This window comes from Alexandromys fortis, unplaced genomic scaffold, assembly GCF_014885135.2.
Source record: "Alexandromys fortis isolate MF-2015 unplaced genomic scaffold, M_Fortis_MF-2015_v1.1 scaffold_68, whole genome shotgun sequence".
Taxonomy (NCBI): domain Eukaryota; kingdom Metazoa; phylum Chordata; class Mammalia; order Rodentia; family Cricetidae; genus Alexandromys; species Alexandromys fortis.
In genome coordinates this window covers 6,090,896-6,115,733 of record NW_026067948.1, presented here as the reverse complement: position 1 = coordinate 6,115,733, position 24,838 = coordinate 6,090,896, and the positions used below count along the sequence as shown (strand labels likewise).

The window sequence follows — 24,838 nt, the reverse complement described above, 5'->3', positions numbered from 1 at the left end:
AATGGTGAGGCTGCTCATCATCAGCTCAGGAGTGCACACTGCTTTGGCAAAGGACCCCCTTTCAGTTCCCAACACACACATCATATGGCTCATGACCCCCTGCTGCAGCTCCAAGGGGATCTGAGGCCCTGTCCTCCACATACCCCTGCGCTCATGTGCATATACCCACACACAGACGCACACAAATGCACATAGTTAAAATTAATAAAATAAAATATCAAAAATAAACTAAAAATTTGAAGAATTATTAATGTTTATAAAAGGAGTTTGAAAGAGTAAGATTTATTTTTCTCTATCATTAGTCCTAATTTGACAGCTGCCAGGACTTCAAAATTTTTTGGAGGACTTGCGTGACAACCTTCCATGCTGACTAGTGAGGGTTCATCTCTCCATAGTTCCCCTTTGGAGACACAGTTTTGCTGTGGGAGCACATTCCACTCCTTAGGCCAATAGCATTTAAGATACCAGCCCACTTGGGCATGGTCTCTTACACTGTAAATACACCTGTTAAGAATGAGCTCTCTCTCTCTCTCTCTCGCTCTCTCTCTCTCTCTCTCTCTCTCTCTCTTTTGCTTCTGGCTCTTGCTTCCAGCTGCTAAACTCTGTTCCTGCTCCCCATTTGTGCAGAGGGCTGTTTCTAGGACAGTGATCTGTAAGTTTTCCTTAAATAAATAACTCTTTATTATTCATAATTCTAAACTAGTTTGGGATTATTTGTGACTTCTGTTTTCATCTGGTACCCCACGTTAGGTACCAAATTGTTGGAGGAGAGAGCCACTTATTGGTTCCTGCTGCCCAGTTTCCAGCCACCCAGCTAGCTTAGCCCCAAAATAATCACACAGAGACTGCATTAATTAAATCATTGCTTGACCCTTTAGCTCTAGCTTTTCCTTGCTAACTCTTACATCTTAATTTAACCCATCTCCATTAACATGTGCAACACCATGAGGTCGTAACTTACCAGCAAAGTTTCAGCACGTCTATCTTTGGTGGCAGCTCCATGGCATCTCTCTGACTCTGCCCTTCTTTCTCCCAGCATTCAACCTAGCTTTCACTGCCTACCTAAGTTCTGCCTTGCTATAGGTTCAAAGCAATTTCTTTATTCATTAATGGTAATCACAGCACACAGAGGGAACTCCCACATCACAGCTATGACTCTTTGGGATTCAGTCGATTAAAAGCAAGCATGGCAACATTACAGGAAGAATCTTTATTTCATGAAATTAAAACATTAATGCAATTAATGGAGTTGTTCACAAATATTGTCTCTTTTTAATTAATTGGAGGCATAAATTGGCTAGAGGCATTCATGTTTTCAAGCAGAGATAATAAGACCCTCTCCATTCTTATTTTCTCATTCTCTTTCCAGCATCTTACTCTTTGTGTCTTCCCATCCATTTGGAGTAGATATCTAAGTAAATACCAAGGTAGAGAAAGTGTTACAGAAGAGTCATTGTTAGTATTCTCAATGCTAACCAGACCTTGTGCCGAGCTCTATGACTACAGAGGTCAATCTAGAGCCTATTTCTCAGAGAACTTACACTCTATTTGGAACAGCAGATAGCTATATAATTTTGTAATTGCTGTGTGATCAGTAAGGATACATAGAATTGTATAATGTGATAGGAAGGAAATACAAAGCATCAGGATATCAAGATGTGGTGGGTACAGGCACAGGGAAGAGGATCTGTTGTCGGGCATCTCCCTCCTCTCCACTTCTCAGGCTTCATCTTCATTTTCCCAGCCGTGACCGGCTCTTCAAGGATCCTTTAGCTGATGCTGTCAAAAGAACAGAGCAGTACCATTAACAAAGGCAGGGTCTCAAAGAGGCTATCAACAGACTAACTCTTCTTAAAGAAATTTAGGTTTGGGCTAAAGAGGGTAGCTAATGTCACAGAGGAGCATGCCATTCCTCACACTCCTGCAAAAACAAGACAAGCACAAGCAGGAAGAAGCACATGTTGCAGCCCACATCAGGGCCAGGTAAATGGGTCCCAGCCACCCCAGTGAAGTACAGCTGATGGTTTTCCAAAAGACACAAGAACTTTAGAGAGGACCAGTTTACCAGTTTCCTTAAGAAGCAAGTCTTCTAAGGAGTCATTTGCTGCCCGTAACATCTGCTTGAGTGCAGCAAAGATCAGAATATCCTTCAGAGGGTCCAATGATCGTTCCAAAGCATAATTACTAACCATTAAGATGTTAGCCAAAGGAATATTTAGCATGTTTTGGACATTCTTTACCTGTGAAAAATATATTTCAAATGCATTTTATGTAAAAACATATTTGTGAAACACATATATGTCTATATATAAAACATATTTGTATATATATATATATATGAAGAATATCAAGCCAGAAATGTGACTTAATATTAATACAATTAAGAACAGGAACTGAAAAGCTAGTGGCTTGGTAAGTCCTCTTCAGAATGAAATTATATTTATGCAAATTATTGATAGTTATGGTTGTAAAATGAAATATAAACTACAACAAACTGAGCAATCAACCCAGTTATTTGTATAAATGTGGACTGAACTCGATGCATCCCATGTTCTTGGCAATTCCCTTCCATTGTGCTATATCTACAGCTTCTTTTTACTTTGCATTTTGAAACATTATCAAACAGGACTTGAATTTGGAACCTTCTGATGTCAGCTTCCTGAGTGCCTAACATTACAGGCCTGAAGAAATGCACCCATCTTGGCCTAATTCTCAATTTATTTGTGACTAAACACACACACAAGCACATGCACACATTTGCCTACTCGCACACACTCATGTCGATATATATGTGCACATACGCACACAGTAGTAATGAGAGAGGGAGACTAAGTGAGCACATGGCTGTGGTTCTCCCTCTAGATCACCTGATTATGAACATCACTCTTTACCTGTCTTTGAGAAGTCACACTTTCTGTCATGTTTAAAAAATTGTCATCAAGAACTTCATCACAGTTATTCACATTAGTAAGCAAGGCTACTTCTCTTACACCTGTATCAAACAGACATCATTATTAGAGGAATATGTCAAGACATTTAAATGTGCATATGAACATTGCTTTCTGCAGATGATTGGAGCATTGGGCATGAAATATCCCCAGTAAATCTAAGTCTGATCTTCTTCCAAAGGTCATTTCCTTTCCAAAGGAGAGCTTACTTTGAGATACACCTAACCTCACAATAAGTTTGAAAACTTAGTAGGCTTTCAATGTGGGAAACGTGGCTACTGCACCACTGAACTACAGAGAAACATTAAAAAAGAGACTAGTGAAGAAGGGTGTATACCAACAGGCTACCCTGACCTCAGAGTTCAGTTGAGATCTTGTTACATTCTCCCGCAAGCATGCAGATCTGTTATCTTCAAAATTAACACTATTCCCTCTTCTTCCCCACTCTCTCCTTGAGATTATAACTTGATTATAAGTTTCCTCCCTGGAAACCCTTCCATGCACCCCTCCCTGTTCTCCTTCAAATACGTAGCCTTGTTTTTTTCTGTTATTGAATGCATTTATGTACATACATATATTCCTAAATATCACCTCTTCAGTCCATATGAAGCTACCTGTGTGTATATTGTCGGTTCTAACCCTTTGAGAATGGACAACCGATTGGGTACATTCTTTGCTGAGGAGGGCCCCTCTTACAGACTCACTTTCATTAAACGTCACTTCATGGTGGTGTAATGCCATATGTCCTTAGAAACTAACTGCAAATTCTAATACTTCTCTAATTCAGTCATATCCTAAACCCACCACTGTTTTAGAAATGTTTCCATATACAGTTACCTTAAATGTATATAATGTGCATTAGATATGCAGAAAAATAAATAGGCAGTCTACAGTAAAAGATCTAATTGTCATGCCATAAGAGTCCATGGAGGAAAGAAAGAACCAAACTTAATGATAATGAAAAACAAAACAAAAAGTATAGATATTGACATGGAGAAACTGTTTGCAAACCATATGTTCGACAGTGACTCGGTTCTCAGATTTAGGGATGTGATTGAATAAAAATGGCCCCTATGGGTTCATAGATTTGAATGTTTGGTCACTAGGGAATGGCGCTGTTTGGAAGGATTAGGAGGTGTGGCCTTGTTGAAGGAAGTATGTCTCTGGAGGTAAGCTTTGAGGTTTCAAGAGTCCAAGTCAGGCCCAGAGTCTCTTTCTCTCTTCCAGCTGCCTGAGGATCCAGATGTAGAAATCTCAGCTACTTCTCCAGCACCATGTCTACCTGCCTGCTGCCATGTTCCTCACCTTGATGACATTAGACTGAACATCTAAAACTGTAAGCCACCCCAATTAAATGTTTTTCTTTATAAAAAATGCCATGGTCCTGATATCTTTTCACAGCAATAGAGCATTGACTAAGATAAGGGATCTCCTAAAATTCAACATAAAAGAAAACATACGTATAAAATAAATCAGAAAATGAGTAAAAGATATGAAATAAAGCATTTTACTGGAGATATATAGAAGACTAGTGATTGTGTGACAAGACATTTGATTTTATGGATCACTGGGTAAAGCAAGTTAAGGACATGATGACATATTTCTACATATCTATTAAAGAAGCTACTTTTTAATAGTGACAACAATGATGCCAAATATTAGAAAGAACACAGAAAACTTGGATTGGCCATAGAGTGCCAATTGGAATGTAGCACAATATCAATTCTCTGAATATGAGTTTTGTGATTTTTTTAAAAAATTAACATATATTTTTATATGATATAGCAGTCTTATCCATGGGAAACTAACCCCCAAACACAAAATGAAAGCACTAATATTCAGAAGCATTTTATTTATCAAATCTAAAATTAGGCAATGGTTAAACACATTCCAGTATAACTATACTAGAGAATATTACTCAACAGTCATAAAATCAATGATCAACATAAAATGTATGACATGGATTTGAAAGGATGTTAGGCCAAGTTAATACAGTCATTCTCAAAAGATAGCATAATGGATGATTCTATTTGCATAATATTCTCAAATGAAGACTCATAATCACAAAGAAGTAGCCACAAATAGTTAAGGATATCTTTGCTTTCTTTGTAGTAATGAGATAGTTCTGTATCCTAGGTTGTAGACATAATTTCATGAATTTCCACATATGATAAAATAGCGCAACAGTGTCAGTACCCTGGTTTTGATCCTGCTAGCTAGTTCCTGTGAGAAGCTGAATCTCTTTTAAAATGGCAAGAAGACTGTACAACAGGAAACGAGAGGCTGCCTAGCCCTTCTGCTCTGAAGGCTAACATGGAAGAGGTCTCTAAGGTGATCCCTTCTGCACTTGCCACCAACTTGGAGCTCAGGACATTTACCAAAGCAGCTCTCCTGACTAATCTTTTTGTGATTTCCTGTGAAATTGCAATTATTTCAAAGTTTTACAAAGAGACTTACCACAGTGTACTGCATCTCTGTGAATCTTTTTGAGCTTTGCCACCATTTTATCAGACAGCATGTTAACAGCGTTGATGTTCAAGACATAAGCCACACAGTGAATCCTGTCCTTCAGTGGTGGAGGGGTGTTGTAAGTGAAGAGTGTCACCTCTATTGGCTTACACGGATTGAACTGCACAGAAACACAAGTGGACATTCACTTTTCAGAGACTTGGCTTGGTTCCCACAGCAGAAACCACAGCCACTCGCCCTTCTTTCCCCAGTGTCTTCCTCGGTTTCTTATTTATATCTTCCTGCTTCTCACCACAGTTTTCTTAAAGACAAATAGCTTTATTGTTTTGATAAAAAATGACTAACCACTGCAATTATTGGAGGAAAATGCAAAGAATACTTTTAAAATCTGACTTAAATCTTCAATCTCCAGAAGCAAATACCATTACAATTTGCTATGTATCATTTAAGATTCCTCCTTGAGAATTTCACATGCTTAAAAGGAATAATGAATGGAAAGAGGCAGACAGAGAAAAGAGAATGAAATGACATTTAAACTTAAAGACTATGGTTTCTTAATTTTTTTAAGGCAAAATAAGATGAAATACCAGCTTCCAAGTCAGCTTCTCCTTACCCCAAAAAGACAATGATCTTTCTGATATTGAAAGAATAGATGATTGTGAAACATAGCAGACATTTATAAGTGTGTACATGTGTGCATGTGTGTGAGCATGCACTCCCGGGAGCACGCACATGTGTTCAATGTTGAACTGAGTTGAACGGTTTCCTGCTATGAAATCATAGAGTCTTAGTGATACAACTTTCCTCTCTTACTGCTCTCTTTCTCCCTGTCATGTTGTAATTCTTTTCCCTAACTAGACTGTAAGTCTCTTGAAAATAATGCCTGCACTCTTAGTTAACTGTGGATTTTTTTCAGTTATTCTCTTTGTGTCTAGAACAAATTATATTTTAATAAATAATTTCAAATGAACAAATGAACACAGTCAATCTTTTCAATCAAGTTTAAATGAAAGAAAAGATAAATGTTTAGAAACTGAAAGCCATTTGTTATATCCCATACCTAAAAGAAAGGTGCTAAGTGTTCTTTGAGTACTTGGAGTAGCTCAGACACCTACTATTCTCAGGCATTCTAGAAGATAGTATTAATTCTTACATTTCATATATTTAAAAAAGAAGATTATGTAACTTCCTTCATGGGTACACATCTCTGGATCCTGGCATGTGATAGCCTTGCCTCGCTCTTGCGGAACATATCTCAACGGACAATAGTCAATTATTCTAATATCTAGTATGCATAATTAAACTTGCACAAAATTAAACTACCATTGTTTAAGAAATGGCATCTTCACTCACAGTTTACATTACCGAAAGAATCTTACAAACTGAACAGTCTTTGAACATTTCATGGAATTCAGACAAGTCAAGTTCCTGCCAATTAGTTTTATTGCTCAATGGCACAGACTAAAATGACCATCTCTTTACCTTTCTCTCATAATATATATATATTCATTCAAAGTAGAGTAGCACTAATGCTGGGATCATATCAGGGCAGTTCAAATGATCTTGTGGCATAAAGATGCAGTGAGGTCCTGGGATGAAAGAAATCTTACCTGATACCTGTCTGGTACATAGCCTCTTAAGATATGAGGTATGTCATCTACACACAATCCCGCTTCTTCTCTCTCATCCAGCCCCATTGAGTCACATAACAAAAATGGGAGCGTTTTCCCACCTTCTCCATCTTTAACATTATATATTCTATACTGTAAAAGAAAATATTGAGTTAAAGTATATTTGCTAGCATCCAAGACAAAAGAATAAAAAGAGAGATAAGCTAATATTTTAATACAGTGGCCTGGAACTGGCATGATCCTCCTACCTCGGGCTCCTAAGGGCTGGGATTACAAACATGTACCACCGCATCAAGCCTGAAAAAATTAATTCCTTCAGTATTCAAAGCTGCTATGTTGTCATAGTTCTTCCATATGTGGTACAGGAGATGATCTAATGCTACACTCTACTAGAAAGTACAGAACCTTTCTGTGATATCACAGCAGTTTGGACACTGAAGTATTTCAACGAATGCTTAATAGATTAAATTCTTGTTGTAGCTTCTTGCCTTGACTTCTCAGTCTAGACTGATAGGTTGAAATAAATTTACAGAAGAAACAGTATGCAATTCATGAAAAGTCTTAGAAACATTTTGAGCTATTCAATGTAGAACCAATGATAAACTGATTTGTAGTCTTAAAATAAATTTGCAACAAGGATGAAAAGGTGTTTTTTTATATAACTAATTCTTGGATCTGTAAAAACAAAATGCTTCTCTGGGTGATATTATGAATAGAGATAATTCTGAAGCAATGTTTGCTTCTATTTTACTCACATATTTAGTATGTAATTGCATATTAGGAAGAAGGCTATGGATGAGAGAAAATTACAAAGACATGAACACTTGCATTCACGTAACCTGAAAAGTTCCAATCTTTTCGCAGATCTTCAGGTAACTTACCTGTTCGGTAATGCTGGTTTCATCAGACCCCACAATGGCCTGGCGAGTTAAGTGACCCTGGAAAGCAGACTTCACTGAATTGAAAAAGCTCGACTTTCCAGAACCTACTGGGCCCACCAAGAGGATACGAACTTGTGGAACCAAGTCTTCATGGGGCCTGTAGGCTCTAAGAGCAGATAGGAGCTTTTCCCGGTACCTATTTAGAATGCAGGGAATAAATATAACAGCAGGTTTTCCACAAAGCAGTGTAGCTACCCTAGACCCTGTTTCTTCCATTATAGGGACAGGTTTGCCTACATGCTTATTTCAACAGTAACTTTATAACATATTAAGCGCAGCACCCCAAACATAAACATCCCGGGTTAAATATTTTGCACTTAGATAAACTGCATTTATATATCAGAGTAAAATCTTTCTCTTTTTTTTTTTGTTTTTGGTTTTTCAAGACAGTGTTTTACTGTGCAGCCCTGACTGTGCTAGAAATCACTCTGTAGACCAGGCTGGCCTCGAACTCACAAAGATCCACTTGCCTCTGCCTCCCAAGTGATGGGATTAAAGGTGTGCACCACTGCTGCCCAGCATGAAATCTTAAACTGTAACAAGCCATCATTAACCTTGGAACACAAATATTTGGGAGATGCGAACCCTGAAAGTAAGTGATTATTTGTAATAAAATATATTAAGGGAAAATAAAAATATATTCATATCTATAAGTTGGGAAAGGGAGATTTTGTTCTGGTAGTAACTGGAATATTGTCTATTAATAGCAAATTTTATCATTCCAAGTTATATGATTTTTTTTATCTTTCTTACTAGTTCATTGTCAGTACTCTTACCACAATTAATCTAAATGAAATAAATAACAGGTAAGTCAAGAATCTAACTTACTGTTTGATGGTTACCATCTTCTTTATGAACTCTGGATCCCTCTTAATGCCTAGAGAAAATAAGCACAGCATATAGTAAGCTCTCTGACTTTTTGGTTCTCTGGAGCCAAGTCTCTCTCCTACACAGGGCTGGTCCATTTGTATAACCCTGGCCTTCTCAACTAAGAGTTCAAGGTGGCAACATCCTGAGAGAAAGAGAACGAATGACTCTCTTTTCAATTGTAAAGTCAAAGTTTCTTTCTGATGCTACCCTCCTTTTTTCTCTCTCACTCCTACTCTCCTCTCTCCAGTCCCTACCTTCATCTCCATCTCTGTCTCTTATGGGAGAAAGAGATATTTGTATTTTAATAAATAAAGCTTGCCTGAAGATCAGAGAGTAAGACAGCTGTACTGGTCAGCTTTACAGATCAGGAGGTGGTGACACACGCCTTTGATCCCAGTAGCCACGCTAGTTTGCCATAGAAATCAGGTGGTAATGGTGCACGCCCCTAACCCCAGCACTAGAGAGGATTATAAAACAGAAGAGACAGCTCTCAGACGCAGTTTCATTCTGAGATTCCTGGAGGCAGACTTGCCATTTTTGAACTGATGTAGAGGTAAGAGCCCGTGACTGGCTGTTTTGCTTTTCTGACCTTCAGGTTGAACCACAATTTCTGACTCTGGGCTTTTATTAATCATGATACAGATAGTTTATCTTGTCGTCATTTTATTGACCATGACCTGGGGAACACAGATGTATGTTACCCTAAATTCCATGTTCCAACTTCGGAGCAGTTTTACAACACTTTCATAGTTTTGCAGAACAAAGATAGTCATAAGTCAAGTTAGGTTTCAAATGTATTGGTGGGTCCGTCAGAGAGGACGATACGAGGCCACCTCTATACATATCCATCTTAAATTTCTTTGTTTGCAGCAGTCTATAGTCCTTAGTCCTGCATAATATGCTAATGTTTATTCGTCTTTTTTTTGTCCCTGCACACCAGTGATAATGTATTAACTGCAAAGACTGGAACCAAACAGTAGAGGCAGTGTATCCTTTTGTACATACCATCAACTCGAAACATTTCACATTCCAAATACGGAGAGACACCTTTAAGATCAAGTTCTAGCTCTTTTATTACTTCGGCATTCAGATGAAGCTCATAATTTCTTGGATCCACAAGGAGAGACAAGCCACTGGATGAGAAAAATTTTAACTGTGTGGCATTGACTTCTACTTGTGTATTCAAAACTAAAGCTGGCATTCCAGTGCTGCTGCTCTGTCTAAATGAAAACCAAACACAAAGGCTTGACTTTTTGGAATGTAAAAGGGGAAACTGTTCCAGCATAAAAACACCCACAACATTTTGCTCCAAGTGAATGACTGTTATTGTGGATCCCTGATTAGAGCATATCTTAGTCATATCAAGAGTTTTAAACTGATGAATGCTAGACTTATAAAGAAGAGTTAAAGATGCTTTCCCAAGTAGTTGTTCCAGAAGCTTTTCCTGTATCCATGTCAGTCTGGTTGTCACTTCCATGTCCCTGCAGCTGATAGAAAAAACAATAAAAGTTGAGTGATTAACACAACATAGCAGTTTAAGTTACAAGGTTCTGTTTAGTTCCAGTGACTTCTATTGTGCTCTAACCCAATTAAAACACATTAAGATTTTGAGCTAAAAATATACAACATAGAGGTGGAGGAACAGCAATTATATATGAAAATAGACACTTTAGAAATGATAAATAGTATTAAAATTTAACACTGGACTGGGAATGATGGCACACTCCTTTAAACCCAGCACTCAGGAGACAAAGGCAAGTACATCTCTGGGAGTACAAGGCCAACCTTGTCTACATACATAGTGAGTTCCAGTCCAGCCAGCATTACACGGGAGACTTTGTCTTCAAATACAAAAATAAATGAAAGTCTAAAACTGGTTGACAGAGTAAATTCCAGACTAGAGGAAAAATATAAAACAAAAAAACAAAAAAATAGAAATCAATAGCTATTTTACCTTAACCAGACAAATAGTAAATGATCTAAGTTTTGTGGTCCACACAGGCTCTGCCTTGACTACTTGTCTATCACCATTACCACAGCAGCTAAAGACAATGTGTGCTGTGGTTTAAGTGTGATTCACCCAAAGATTTATGCATTGGGAGTTTTGTCCTCAATGTGATATTGACTGATAGGACAACAAAGAGACAGGACCTAGTGATAAATAGATAGGTCAATCTAGAAACATGTTTCGCTAAGAATCTAAGGTACTACTCATAGAACCCTGGTCATTTTCCATGAGGGAATTGCTATAAAACCCTAAGGCTGTCTATGATTCTGATATCTTATGTGATATTATATATGATCCTACCATAAAACAATCCTCCTTGATGTGGTACAGCCAAGAAGACATGTACCATAGCTGGGCAAAATAGCTTTAGAGGTCTGTTTCCTTTATAAAGTTAGCTTGTCTGAAATACTTTATTATAGTAACAAAAATAAACTAATTCTTTATCTAAACAAATGAATATGACTGCATGTCAACAAAACACTCTTTACCTCATGTGGACTACAACTTGTCAACCCATGGACTAAAGGAGGAAAATAAAAATATGTTCAAAAAACAGTCCACAAGGAAATAACAGAAATAGGTAAGGTGTCAGCTATGTAAGTCTCTCAGTGACAGCGAATCCCACAGCCATTACACTAGTTACTAGAATAGAAAAAAAGGTATAAACTGTATAATACCTTTATATTATAATATAATATGTAATGTATAATAAAAATCATTAGACAATCAACCAGTCTAATTAATAGGAGTCTGGTAAATAATTACATTATTGGCTAAGATTCAGAAGAGTTAGCACAGAAGAGCAAACTTGATGTTTAGAATTACACTTCCCTGAGCACAAGTTGTACAAGTTAACTTCAAAGAGTTACCTTGGAGGACGATAAACAGTCAGTGAGAAAAGTATCTGCCTTGTAAGTACAAGGGCCTGAGTTCAAATCTGCAAAACTCATGTAAATCCAGCCACAATAGTGCTCATATGTAAGACCAGCATTCCTATGGCTAAAAGGGATTCAAAAGTAGGCCAATCTCCTGAAGCCTATGAGTGAGGTAGAAGTGTGCAAGCCAGGTAGAAGCATGTAGACCAGGTAGGAGCATGTAGACCAGGTAGGAGCATGTAGACCAGGTAGGAGCATGTAGACCAGGTAGAAGCATGTAGATCAAGTAGCTCACTATATGCAGCAGTGCACAGGAAACCTTTCTTCAAACAAAATGGAAGAAAAGTTGCTGGGAGCCGATTTGAGTGGCTGCCATTACAAGATGGCATTTGACCCCGGCCTCGCTTGATAAGGTTGCAGTTCTTCCACTAGAAAACAGGATGAGTTGTTGTGATCTAGCTGACCACACTTCCCCTGACCGGCAGGGGAACTTCCTTGTGGTCTGTAATTGACAGGGATGTTCCCCTGCTTTCTTTCCTACTAGTGGGTCTCAAGCAGTTAAAGTATCAAAGTATCAAAGGTTGCTAGTCAGACTCCCTATATAAGTAGCTGCAGCTCAGAGCTCGGGGCCCCTTGCTTTCTGTTCTCCCTTCAACCAAGAGGCTCCAATAAAGCGTGATTTGGGAAGAATCCTCGTCTGGTGGCTGTTCCTTCCTGCTGGTCAGGGAGTTCGCCGCAAGAAGTACAGGCACAATGTATTGTTCTCTGAACTCCAAAATGCTGTGGTATATGTGCACCTACACGCACACACACATATACACACATGCACGCATACGTGGCAGCCACCTGAAATGCTGAAAATTTAAGTAAAGCTCCAGCTAGACTAACAGAACTAAAACAGAATTCTTATTTTGGAATAAATGACAGAAAGAGCACTAAGTGAGCTTTGTCCATGGGTGATGGGTCAGAATTCTGAAAAGATCTGGAAGAGAAATTACAGACTGGAGGTACACAGAATTTCTTTTCTCTTCCAATAGATGCAGTCTTGCTGCACTAAGATAAGCAGTATTTCTAGTGTGGGTCATTGCATGGCAACTTAATTACTGGATATTGGAAATAAGAAACTGAAGATACAAGCTATAAAGAAAAGATAAAATTGACTTTGAAAACAAATGATTGCCTATAACAAGATACACCAAAAAAAAAAAACTAGTTGGTGAATTATATAATGCAGGTTCTATAAAGCTATCCTACAGAGGAATAAGTAAACAATGAATCACACAGAAAAAAAAAATAGTCCAAGAACGTGAAGAGCAAAATCAAAAATGTTGTGAACCAAAAGATTAATGAACACAGAAAAAGAGATAAATATTGTACAATGTGACAGCTCCATGCTGAATACATTTCACATCAGAATAAATATCCAGCAGTGCCAACAGCTGGTGTGAGGGGCTGGAGAGATGGGTCAATGATTAAAAGACCTTGCTGCTTCTCTGGAGGACCAGGGTTGAGTTTGCAGCATGCCCAGAACCTCTTGACACTCCCATTTCAAGGGGTCTGAGGCTCTCTTCTGGCTGCTATGGGCACTGCATATGTGGGTACACATATGAACACTTAGGCATACACACATACCCACAAGGAAAATAAATGTTTTAAATAAAGTTGTTGACACTGTCCTGATGGCCACATAGAGTTCAGCAGAAAGTACATTCAGACCTGCGCTGTTTATGAAGACGTGTGTAGATGAGGTAGACACATTTTGGCAGTTCTACATCATGAAGTTAACAGCAGTTGAGGTCAAAAGATGAAGGCTATATTTATAAACATGGATAAAGGTCAAATAATTTCCTTTTACTTTAAAAAACAAACTAAGCATGAGAAATTAGGTCTGGTGTCACCGATCTAAAATGTTACCATGAAGCAACACCAAAGACTACATTCAAACATTATACACACAGAAGATACACAGAAACATGCATGGCAATGATCTACACAGATGTCTTGGTTATGCTTCCCTCTGGGGAAGAAGTAAAGAAGGGGACAAAGGAAAGAGTCACAGATTGCTCTACTTTTCATGCAACATTTTTCTTCCAAAGCAAATCTGATTAAGTAAAGCAAATCATCATTGACATGTGATAGAAATATTAGAAAATGGTTCTAGAGTTCACTCTCTCTGAACTTGGTTAGCAATGTGTGAAGTTTTCATTAAAGTATGCCCCGAAGTAAATGAGAAGTCTGTGGTCACCCTGCCAGTTTCACCCTGGAGATCAAAGAGAACCGAGCAGGTGGGCAAGAGGCGCTTACCTGCTGCTGAGACGTGGAGCAAACTGAAACAGAGGGCAAATTAAGTAGAGACCCTTTTTTTTCTGAGTTGTGGAGCAGTCGGAAAACAGAAACTTCTTTGGCTAATGTAGGTTTCAGAGGCACAGGAAAAGAAACCAAACTGAAATTCAAAGCAGGAAAGGCTTGGTTGGCTGCATGCCAATTTCCCTTAGCTTTTGTTTTCCCCAGTAGAAAAAAAAGAATATGAGGAAAAGAAAGTCAAGCAGAATAAAAATAAAATTATCCTGAGCTTGACTATATGCAGACCTGCTTGAAATGGAGATGACTCAAGAAAACTTACAGTAATAAATAAATAAAAAACCCTTTCTGTAAGATTGCCCCTGTCCTTAGCACTATATTGCTAATGCTTTCTCGATTGTTCCTAGAACAGCCCCATCCATACCTGCTAGTAGCTCTGCTGGGTGGGACAGCTGGTGCAATTCAAAACCGAGACTCTCTTCGTTGGAGCAAGTACACAGTGCTTCCACATTTCCTGACTCTGTGCTGCACCCCTGAGCTTCTTTTCCTGCTTACACCCATTCACACAGCAATGCTAGCCCTGGAAAAGATAAACTGAACCAGGTAAAAGTGTGACGTTAAGGAAGACGAGGTGTGTTCCGGGAGACAACCAGCTAGGCAGGCAGCTACACATGTGACTGCTGCTAAGAGCTACAAAAGGAAGAAGAATAAGAGACAGTGGCCTCATCCAATCGGGGCTGTTTGTGAAAGGTCTTCCTGCCAAACCAGGTTTTAAACCAAAGCATGAAGTGAAGGAGACACAGAATAAAATAAGAGACAAACCGTCATCCGGACCTCCCAAGCCAGTGTTTCAGTCGCTTTAGAATAGAATGTGGTGTGAGGGGTGTGCCCGTATAGAACAGTAGATGTTCTTACCCCCACGTGACCCAGTTTCATAAAGCAACAATGCTGATGCAAAATGACTCCTGTCTATTACAGCACTATTTGTAATAGCCAGAACCTGGAAACAACCTAGGTGCCCCTCAATAGAAGAATGGATAAAGAAGGTGTGGCACATATATACTTTATAGTTCTACTCAGCCCTAAAAAACAATGACATCTTGAACTTTGCCTGCAAATGGATGGAAATAGAAAACACTTTACCGAGTGAGATAACCCAGACCCAAAAAGAGGAATATGGTATGTACTCACTCATAAGTGGATTCTAGCCATAAACAAAGGACATGGAGCCTATAGTTCATGATCCCTAGAGAAGTTAAATAAGAAGGTGAACCCAAAGAAAAACATACAGTTATCCTCCTGGATATTGGAAGTTGACATGATCGCTGGGCAAAAGTTGGAAGCAGGGGGGTGAGAGTGGATTGTGGGTAAGGGGAGATGGGGAAAGAGAAGGGAGACGGGGAGGGTTAGGGAGAGCTTGGGGGGATGGGATAATTGAAATGGAGGAAGGGTGGATATGGGAGCAGGGAAGAAGTTATCCTAACAAAGGCAGCCATTTTAGGGTTGGTTATAGTCTCGGCTCTAGAGGGATTCCCAGGTGTCCAAGAGGATTTCCCCAACTAGTTCCATGGGCAGCAGAGGAGAGGGTGCCTGAACTGGCCTTATCCTATAGCCACACTGATGAATATCTTGCATATCACCATAGAACCTTCATCTGGCGATGGATGGAGATAGAGACAGAGACCCACATTGGAGCACTAGACTAAGCTCCCAAGGTTCAAATGAGGAGCAGAAGGAGGGAGAACATGAGCAAGAAAGTCTGGATCGTGAGGGGTGCGCCCACCCACTGAGATGGTGGGACTGATCTACTGGGAACTCACCAAGGCCAGCTGGACTGGGACTGATGGGGCATGTGATCAAACTGGACTCTCTGAATGTGGCTGACAATAAGGGCTGACTGAAAAGCCAAGGACAATGGCACTGAGTTTTGATTCTACTGCATGGACTGGCCTTGTGAGAGCCTAGTTTGGATGCTCACCTTCCTAGACCTGGATGGGAGTGGGGAGGATCTTGGACTTCCCACAGGGCAGGAAACCCTGACTGTTCTTTGGACTGAAGAGGGAGGGGGAGGGAAATTGGAGGAGGTAGAAATTTTTAATAAAAAAAATAAGAAAACAAACAAACAAAAAACACTTCATCATTTCTATCTAATATCTTTGACTTAAAGTATACACATTGGATCAAGAGAAGAACATAGAACTGAAGCTGGAAACAGGAACCTATATTCAACTCCTGGTTTACCAGATGCCAGCTAGTTGAGCTTCAAATGAAATCATCTCTGCCTTTAAGTCTGCAGCAACTAGTTCCCAGTTTTAATGACAGACCTGTGCAGACTATAAAGAAAAACAGTCATAGTTCTCAACATCATTGGTGGCTTTCTTTGTCTTTGATGGAGGCCTTAGATCATTATGTTGTATCACATGAATAAATAAGTGAAAATCAAGGGAATAAATGGATTATAATTATAAGGACTTAAGCTGTTATGAACATGAACACATGAAGATATAAAAAGAGTATCAGAAAAAGCAGGTCCTTGAGCTTGGCAAACACAACAGACAACCCATGATGCAACTCTCCATCTGCATTTTAAGAAAGGACTGTTCAACAACACTACAATTTGAAGGTACCTGACTGGCCTCAGACCATTTCTCAAAGTGCATCATGGAACTAACAAACAACCACTGAGCTCAGTGTGACCTGTCTACAAGATTAGACCCACGTGAAACGACAGTTCCTCTGACCTAAGTGCACCTTGAATCGGTTCTCCTCTTTGCCCCAGCTCTGCTTTAGCTGCTCATTGTCCTGACCCTTCAGCGACATCATTCCTTATATAAATATCTTATTCAAGCACCTGCAATGACTCTTTGCGTCTGTATTGGCTCCCTAGAGGGACTTTTGGGACCTTTTCTCTTTAACCCTTCCTTTGCCATGCTATGTTCTGTATGTTGTTGTGTGTGGTATGGTGTAATACCTGGGAGTTTCTATTCATAATTAAGGTTGGAATCTAATAGAAGAATCTCTGATAGACAAAATCAAAATCAGGAGTACTCGGAGAATTAAGGTCAATGAAATTCATGTAACCTTTCAGTTTGTTGTCATTCACAAAAGTTCTAGTGTTACAGGGAGACACAAGTGCGCCAGTTTGTTGTCATTCACAAAAGTTCTAGTGTTACAGGGAGACACAAGTGCGCCGTGATGAAATGATTCACTGACAAACAGAATGAGAACATCCTATCTACAGCACCGAGACTAGGGAGGTCTCAAAACTTTCCAAGCTGAATTGTCATGAAGACAGTTGGAAGCTACAACTGTATCAGGAGATGGCTTAGAAAAAAAAACTTATATTAATTTTCTCTTGCTTTGTAAAATTACCACAAATTTAGAGGCTTTAAAATACCTCAGAATTACTGTTCAGTGTTTGTGGGTCAAGGAACCAGGTGGCTCAGCTCCACTTTCTGTTCAGGGTCCTTTAACTCTGTTTTATTTTCCTAGTCTTACCCTCAATAACAGAGCAATCTTGTCTTGATCTCATAGCCACCTTCCTGTGTCAGTCTCTGTAGAAAAGAAGCTCTGACTATGAGGTAGATCAGAGCTTTTCCTAAGGTAGGGTCAACCACCACACTTGGCTCCCAAGGTCTGCTCTTCAAGGTCTTCTCCTGAAACTCTGGATCAATCTGGTTCCCAGCTCATTCAGTTTACGGGAAGAACTCTGTTCCTTGTGTGTGTAAGACTGTGTCCTCTGTTTTCTTATTACTGAACAACCCTAAGACATTCTAATCTCCTAGATGATACTCCCAGTGCCTTGGAATTGACCTTCACAGTCATCCAGTGCTCATCCAAGGTGACACCACCAGACATTCCCAAGGCCAGGTGCAGAATCTCCCCAGACCCATCAAATTTCCTTTGCATCTCTCCTAGTGTAGCGCACAAGGCCTGTCTGCACTCTATGCGCTACCACACTGATCATGAGCTTCAGGCAAGGGGCTGGGGATTGAAACACACAAAGACGCAGACGGAGAAACAGAGGCACGAACCTCTAGTCACTGGTAAGAAGCCCCTTTTTCAATAGCACCACGGAGGCTTATATACCCAACACGGTCAGGTGGACCAACAGGTGAAAACCTTATTCTCTGATCCTCACGGCAAGGCAACACGGGCTCGTGAAGCAGAGCTGGTAAACAACTTTGACACAGCTTTCAGTAACTCAAATCAAAAGGAAAGTCTTGCATATCACCTTAGAACCTTCATCTGGTGATGGATCGAGACAGAGACAGAGACCATAATTGGAGTACCGGACTGAGCTCTTAAGATCCAAATGAGGAACAGAAGGAGGGAGAACATGAGCAAGGAAGTCAGGACCACGAGGGGTGCATCCACCCACTGTGACAGTGGAACTGATCTATTGTGAGCTCACCAAGGCCAGCGGGACTGGGACTGAATAAGCATGGGATGAAACCGGACTTTCTGAACATGGCAGACAATGAAGGCTGATGAGAAGCCAAGGACAATGGCACTAGGTTTCGATCCTAATACATGATCTGGCTTTGTGGGAGCCTAGCCTGTTTGGGTGCTCACCTTCCTGGTCCTGGATAGAAGTGGGAGGACCTTGGACTTCCCGCAGGGCAGGGAATCTGGACTGCTCTTCATTCTCGAGAGGGAGGGGGAATGGAGTGGGGGGTAGGGGAGAGGGATAGGGGGCGATGTGTGCGAGGAGGGGGAGGGAAATGGGAAACGGGGAGGATGCGGAAAAAATAATAAAATAAAATTTATTCTCAAAAAAAAAAAAGGAAAGTAAAGATCTCTAGCAGGGAAGAGCAGCTGGAGGCCAGGACTCCAAATGGTCCCAACACCTAGAAAAACTAACTTTTCAAAGGGCTTATCTAATTAGATCATGGGGAAATAATTTATCCTTCTTAAAATAAGAAATATTAGCCATAGGATTAGTATCTTATTGTATTTAGATATCACACCTGTAGAGTCTGGGGGACCCAAGAACAAAGCCTTTCTCTTGCAGCATCTCTTCAGCGCCCTCTGCTGGAAAGGCTTATTCTCATGTGAGCATGTGAACTAAAATACATGTGAAGAACCTAGAGACATTTTTAGAGCCTGAGCGATGAAGAGTGGCTATAGAGCTGGGAGACAATCAATGGATAACTGGAGGAGAGAAAGATATGATGGTGTTGAGGGGGAGGAGGAAAAGAGGGAGGAGGAAGAGGAGGGAGGAGGAGGGAGGAAAAGGAGGAGTGGGAGAGAAGAGAGAAAAGGAGAGGGAGGAGTAGGGGAGGAAGAGCAGGAGGAAAAGTGAGAATATTGGAAGAACAGCAGCTGGAAAAGCAGAAAAGCATCATAAATATATGCTATGGTAAACATTTGTTCCCTGTCAGTTTAAATGAGGGGAGCTGACCCCCAGTGAGATAGTATTTAGAGGTGCACCTCGTGAATGATATCGTTTCCCCTTATGGAAAAGAGATTCTGGAGAGCCGCCCCCCTTAGCGTCTTGTGAGGACAGATAGAAGGTGCCAGCTGTGAACCTAAAGTAGATCCCTATTAGAGGCTGGGTCCGTCATCTCTGTGACCTTATACTCGGCAGCATGCAGAAGTCCGAGAATGTATCCCGCTCTATTGATTAACTGCATAAAGCATTTACAAGGAGAGTACTTAAGACACCTATAAATCAACCTATAGAAAAATTACCACTTCTCAACTGAACAGTGGATCTTACATACCGATAAACCATTGCTCAAAAGAGCGAAAAGAAAATCATCTACTACAAGAAAACAGGATTGATGAATATGGTTAATTAACTTAAAATTCGTGTATACCGGGTATAACAAAGATAAGAAAAAGAACAAAAGCAAAAAACAACTGCTCAGGTTTTTTTTTCCCCTGAGAGGAATGTTGTCCTGCCACAAGGGGGCTCCCTTGCCACACTCCACTACCCATGATGACCACTTTTCTCTAGAGAGTGTTGGGGTACATTTTGCCTGTCTATCATTGACTGACAGCTGGACAAGGCCACAGTCTGCTGAAACTGTCATCTACATGATACAATTTACACACTATGAAGGGTAAAACTTCCCCCACGATGACTGGGCAGATGGCCATTCAACAAGTACTGAAACTGGTTTCTCTGAAAACTGTCTTCTTATTGCTAAAAAGTTCATCTTAACTTGATGTTCAAGTCTTCCAGTGTAACTCCTGACATCTGTATTTGCTCTGACTCTTAGAACCCAATGACTGTGTTGTTGACAGGTGTAAAGGCCAGTTCAACAAGAGAGGCGTTTTCATTGTTGGCCTCATGCCTCTGACTATTCTTAACCTCTAGCTGCTAGCACTCACCTGTGACTTTTTTCAAATGTTGTTGCATTTAAACCATTTATAGAATTCACATTTCAGAGCTCCACTAATCCTTATTAACTTTCTGTTAAAGTTAGGTAATTCCTATCTAGCACAGCAATTTCACCATGACTCTTAGTAAGCTGGGCTCCTCATGTCTTGAGTTATATACAAATACACTATTTCCTACCTCGTAACATTGCCAGTATGTGACAGGGCTTCAATAGCATTAATCAGAAGCAGCACATCCGAGCTACCATCAAGTTGACTTATTTTTCTTTGTTCTCCTTTTTGTCCAAATATATTTTAAAATATGTTTGTTTTTCTACAATGTACACTTGCTATCTTTGCAGAATTGCTTTCTTTAAGGTCTACTAAATTCTGCTTACGAAGAGAATTCGTCTAATGGGACAGATCCTGGTTTCAGAAATGAGGATTACTCACAACTTTCAATTTGTTTTTCATTAATGTTGTTGTTGTTGCTGCTGCTGCTGCTGATGATGATGATGATGTTTTTTCACTGGTTCACCAAACAAATACGGAGCACCAGCATGGTGTGCAGTCCTCCTTATAAAAGATGGAGCAGGCAAGGGTTGGCTGTGGCACCATTCTGACTGTCATGAGACTTCATTTTCAACATCAGAATAAAATGATAATTTCACATAGGAGATAGATCTGTCACAATAGGAAAAGCAAGCTTGTGTTGCTGTATAGTTACAAGGATAAATAATTGTTTGGATAAGATGGTCCAGGATGATCTCTTTGAGAAAGGAGCATTTAAGACTTCAAAAGTGAGAAACTGTCTGGGAAAGTAAGCCAAGAAAAGGTTTCATAAAAATGGTAATCAATTTCTGAGGCAGTGGCAAGCAGATCAGAAGAGAAAGAACGTCTTCAGTGTGGTAGAAAATGAGAGAGAGAGAGAGAGAGAGAGAGAGAGAGAGAGAGAGAGAGAGAAGCTAAAGATGGGGAGCAATGTGGTAGGAGAGCACAGTGCCACCAGCCCAGATGGGGGCTTGCAGCCACATCAGCGAGTTTACATTTAATTCCAGTTGGATGAATTACATGCTATGGTTTCCTATTAAATACATCATTGTGGCTACTGGAAGAAAGTGGGTTGAAAGTAGGGGATTGGCAAAAGTAGGTGCCAATTCAAGTGGGCTGTGACGGGTTGGTCTAGAGTCATAGTGGTAAGGATAAAAACAAGTGAAAACTCACAAAAATATTTTGGACATAAAGCAAAAACTCTGCAGTGGTTTGTATATGGGACTAGGAAGGGGGAAAAAGGCCAACTAAACATTTTGCTGAAGAAACTCACTGTTTTATGAACCATAGGGAAACTGAAGAAACGAGGTTTAGCAACAGGACCAAAAGGTGCTTTTGGAGTTACTCTCTCTGTCTCTCTCTCTGTCTCTCTCTGTCTGTCTCTCTGTCTCTCTCTGTGTTTCTCTCTCTGTCTCTCTCTGTGTCTCTCTCTGTCTCTCTCTGTCTCTCTCTCTCTCTCTCTCTNCTCTCTCTCTCTCTCTCTCTCTCTCTCTCTCTCTCTCTCTCTCTCTCTCTCTCTCTCTCTCTCTCTCTCTCTCTCTCTCTCTCTCTCTCTCTCTCTCTCTCTCCTAAATACCAGTGAGCCCTGAGACACTTTCTTACAACTCCAGTCTTCCCCTGTCTCACAGCCTACATTCCCTGAACCTCTTCTGCCAGCAGAGGGCAGTGTCACTTCTGCCAGACAGGCTCGTCCATTTCTGTCGCCACAGACAGCAAAAAAAATCAATAGGCAGACACTATTTCTTGACTGTTCTTGAAGGCCTGAACCACTGCTAATAACGATATAGAACGTAGCCACTGTGCAGAGAGCATGTAAACAAAACAGCACCTTCAAAACGTCAAGTAGTAGCCAGATGCGACGGCACATTCCTGCTGTCCTGTCACTCACACACGGGAGGAAAAGTAGAGGTCAAAAGGTTACAGCAATTTCTGAACCAGCCCAATCTATGCCGAGAGTTCTAGGCCAGCCAGGAATGCAGGGTGAGACCGTCTCTAAGCAGCAACAATGAACAATTAATTAGTTTAAAAATACAATTTAAAAACTTTTAAAGCCAACTCACAGTACAAATTTAAAAAAAAAAAAAGGAGGAGAAGGGGATCAAGCTTTTCTTTTTTAATGACAGATCACCATTGTTTGCCTCTGTGTTTGTTTTCTCCACTAATCTCTGAGTTCACATCAAACCTCACCACTAAACCTGTCTGACAACGAGAAAGGTTCACTGAAGGGCAGTTGGAACCACTCCGGGAGGTCCATTCCCCACACGACTCCACTTCACGTTAGAGGGAGAACTGTAGTGATCCATGTGTTGATTTTTGTCAACTGTGGAATGGGGTCATGGGGAGAAGCAAGAGGAAAGGGAGCCTGGCTCGCAGGGAGAGAGACCGCAGGACAGGACATGCGTAGCCAGGGTTGTAGACGTTCAGCTCAGTGTCTTAGCCATTCCAGTTCTCAGCTGGTGGAACAGGACATATAGACTCAACAGCTTATGGGCCACAGGAATCTATTTCCACCACCTCTGGAAACTAAGAAACCCTGGTCAAAGCACCATCAGACTTGCTGTGTGCTGAGGGCTGGTGTTCTCAGGAGCAGCTGTTTTCCCAGTAGCCTCCAACTGAGGGCTCTTCCAGGCCTCTTTGGAAAGGGCTTGTTCACAAGGGGCTCCAATCCTATTGCGCAGCCTTTCCCAAAGACCACATTTCCTAACGCCCTCACCCTGGGGTGAAGATTTTGACATATGAGCTGAGAAACAGAAAGACGTAATTCCTATTATACAAGTTTCTTTTTTCTTTTTAAAAATTTGGCATGAAATCATTTAGTTCTTGGAATTAAAAGAAAAATCAGACCCTTCTAGACCAAACACTGTTCCCTAAATACACACACACACAAACACACACACACACAGAGAGAGAGAGAGAGAGAGAGAGAGAGAGAGAGAGAGAGAGAGAGACTAATAAAAGTTGATGACATTGCTTAATGAGAAGAAGCCCTTACACCTAGACTGACAACCCAAGCTATTGACCTGACTTCATTACCTGAACCAAAAGAGCCAACTCCTAATATTTGCCCTTTGACCCCCACACATGCCTGTAGAGAATAGCATGCTGGTAAATTATGGAGCATGATAAGATGATTGTAACCACCTCGCAGCCGGCCACTTGACAGTATTGCTTACTGTTCTACCTCACGGTGTTCTCTCAAGACCCTGACTCTCAGGGGTGCACAACAGGCATGTTCAGCTAAGTTGACTCTGTTCTCCATCTAGATTTCTCACATCTTAGCCCCTAACATGATTTCTGGCTCACATCCAGTCCTGTATCTAGAATTAATGAAGAGCAGTCTGATGTAGAATTTATCCAGGAAAAGTCCAACTTTTTACGTGGGCTGTATGTTTCAACACAGTATAATCTTAATGCCTCTTCATATTTCAACATAATGATCAGTTAATGAAATGTCGTGGCACCTTACAATTCTATTGGAGGGTGCTCATACTCTATATTTTAAATATTTTATAGTGTATAGCATATGCTATACTATAAGCATATGACATAGTAAGTATTACAGTTATGTGATATATTTGACTAATTTCCTTATAATTTCGATATATGGATGGGCTGGGTTTAAGTTGATAGAATGCTTCCCTAGCATGCCTAAAATCCTAAGCTTGATACTCAGCACTCCATAAAAAATTTCAGCATATCTATGACTAATTCTTATTCAGCACAGCTCTTGTTATGATTTTTCAAAATGTGGACGCCAATTTTCCCTTTTATATAATCAACACAGACGCGACTAACCTGCTAACTGCAGGACAGATTCCATTTCATTTCTAATTTTAAATTCAGAGGTTGAAATCTCAGAGTTCTGCGAATACTTCATTGGATTTTACTGACTTTAAATCCTTGCTAAGACTGCATGGAGCCTGCATAAGGAATCATGAATAGATTGTATAGAATAACACTCCATCTTTAGGTTTGCCTGCAAGTGCCTCTACCCATTGAACCATTTTGCTAGTTTTTGAGAAGTGTCTGTCTAAAAATCCAAAGCTTGTGTTGTTTTCCTTTGTAAACTACTTGGGTGACCCTCTATTGTTTGGGAACGATGTCAAATTTATTAAGGCCCCAAGTCCCATCAGACTGTACAAACTTGTCTTTGACTGTACCCACCTGAGCCCCGACGTTACAGTACCGTAACACGACATGCTTGCCCAAGTGTCACCGGTGAACACGCCCATCTCTGTGCCCAGGCTGGGCTTTCCCTGTGGTCTTCATTCTCATCTTCTCCTAGAGAAACTGCCAGAAAACTATGTGAAACACTTTAGAGGTCACCAGTAGGAAAGGGGGGAACATTTTCATGACATTAATATATTATACAGCTTTACTATTTATTAAAATATGGAGCAATATCAGCAAATCAGGA

The 24,838-nt window shown here is 40.3% G+C and overlaps 1 protein-coding gene across 5 annotated transcripts; it reads right to left on the bottom strand.

Annotated features, from left to right (window-relative positions):
* Positions 1-1,191: 1,191 nt before the first annotated feature.
* Ifi44l (interferon induced protein 44 like) lies at positions 1,192-14,873 on the bottom strand. 5 transcript variants are annotated; one of them, XM_050149506.1, is made up of 10 exons: positions 14,468-14,869; positions 14,047-14,185; positions 9,865-10,346; positions 8,818-8,866; positions 7,930-8,125; positions 7,028-7,180; positions 5,406-5,577; positions 2,892-2,992; positions 2,066-2,240; positions 1,192-1,779 (listed from the first exon to the last, which is right to left on the bottom strand). In XM_050149506.1, the coding sequence occupies exons 3-10, from the start codon at positions 10,334-10,336 to the stop codon at positions 1,733-1,735; spliced, it is 1,365 nt and encodes a 454-aa protein (XP_050005463.1). In that variant the 5' UTR covers positions 10,337-10,346; positions 14,047-14,185; positions 14,468-14,869; the 3' UTR covers positions 1,192-1,732. The 5 variants fall into 5 exon arrangements, with proteins under 5 accessions (XP_050005463.1, XP_050005467.1, XP_050005466.1 ...); XM_050149510.1 differs by having other exon boundaries at positions 8,818-8,867; positions 10,279-10,346; positions 14,468-14,863; XM_050149509.1 differs by lacking the exon at positions 2,066-2,240 and having other exon boundaries at positions 14,468-14,873.
* Between the last annotated feature and the right edge of the window lie 9,965 nt (positions 14,874-24,838).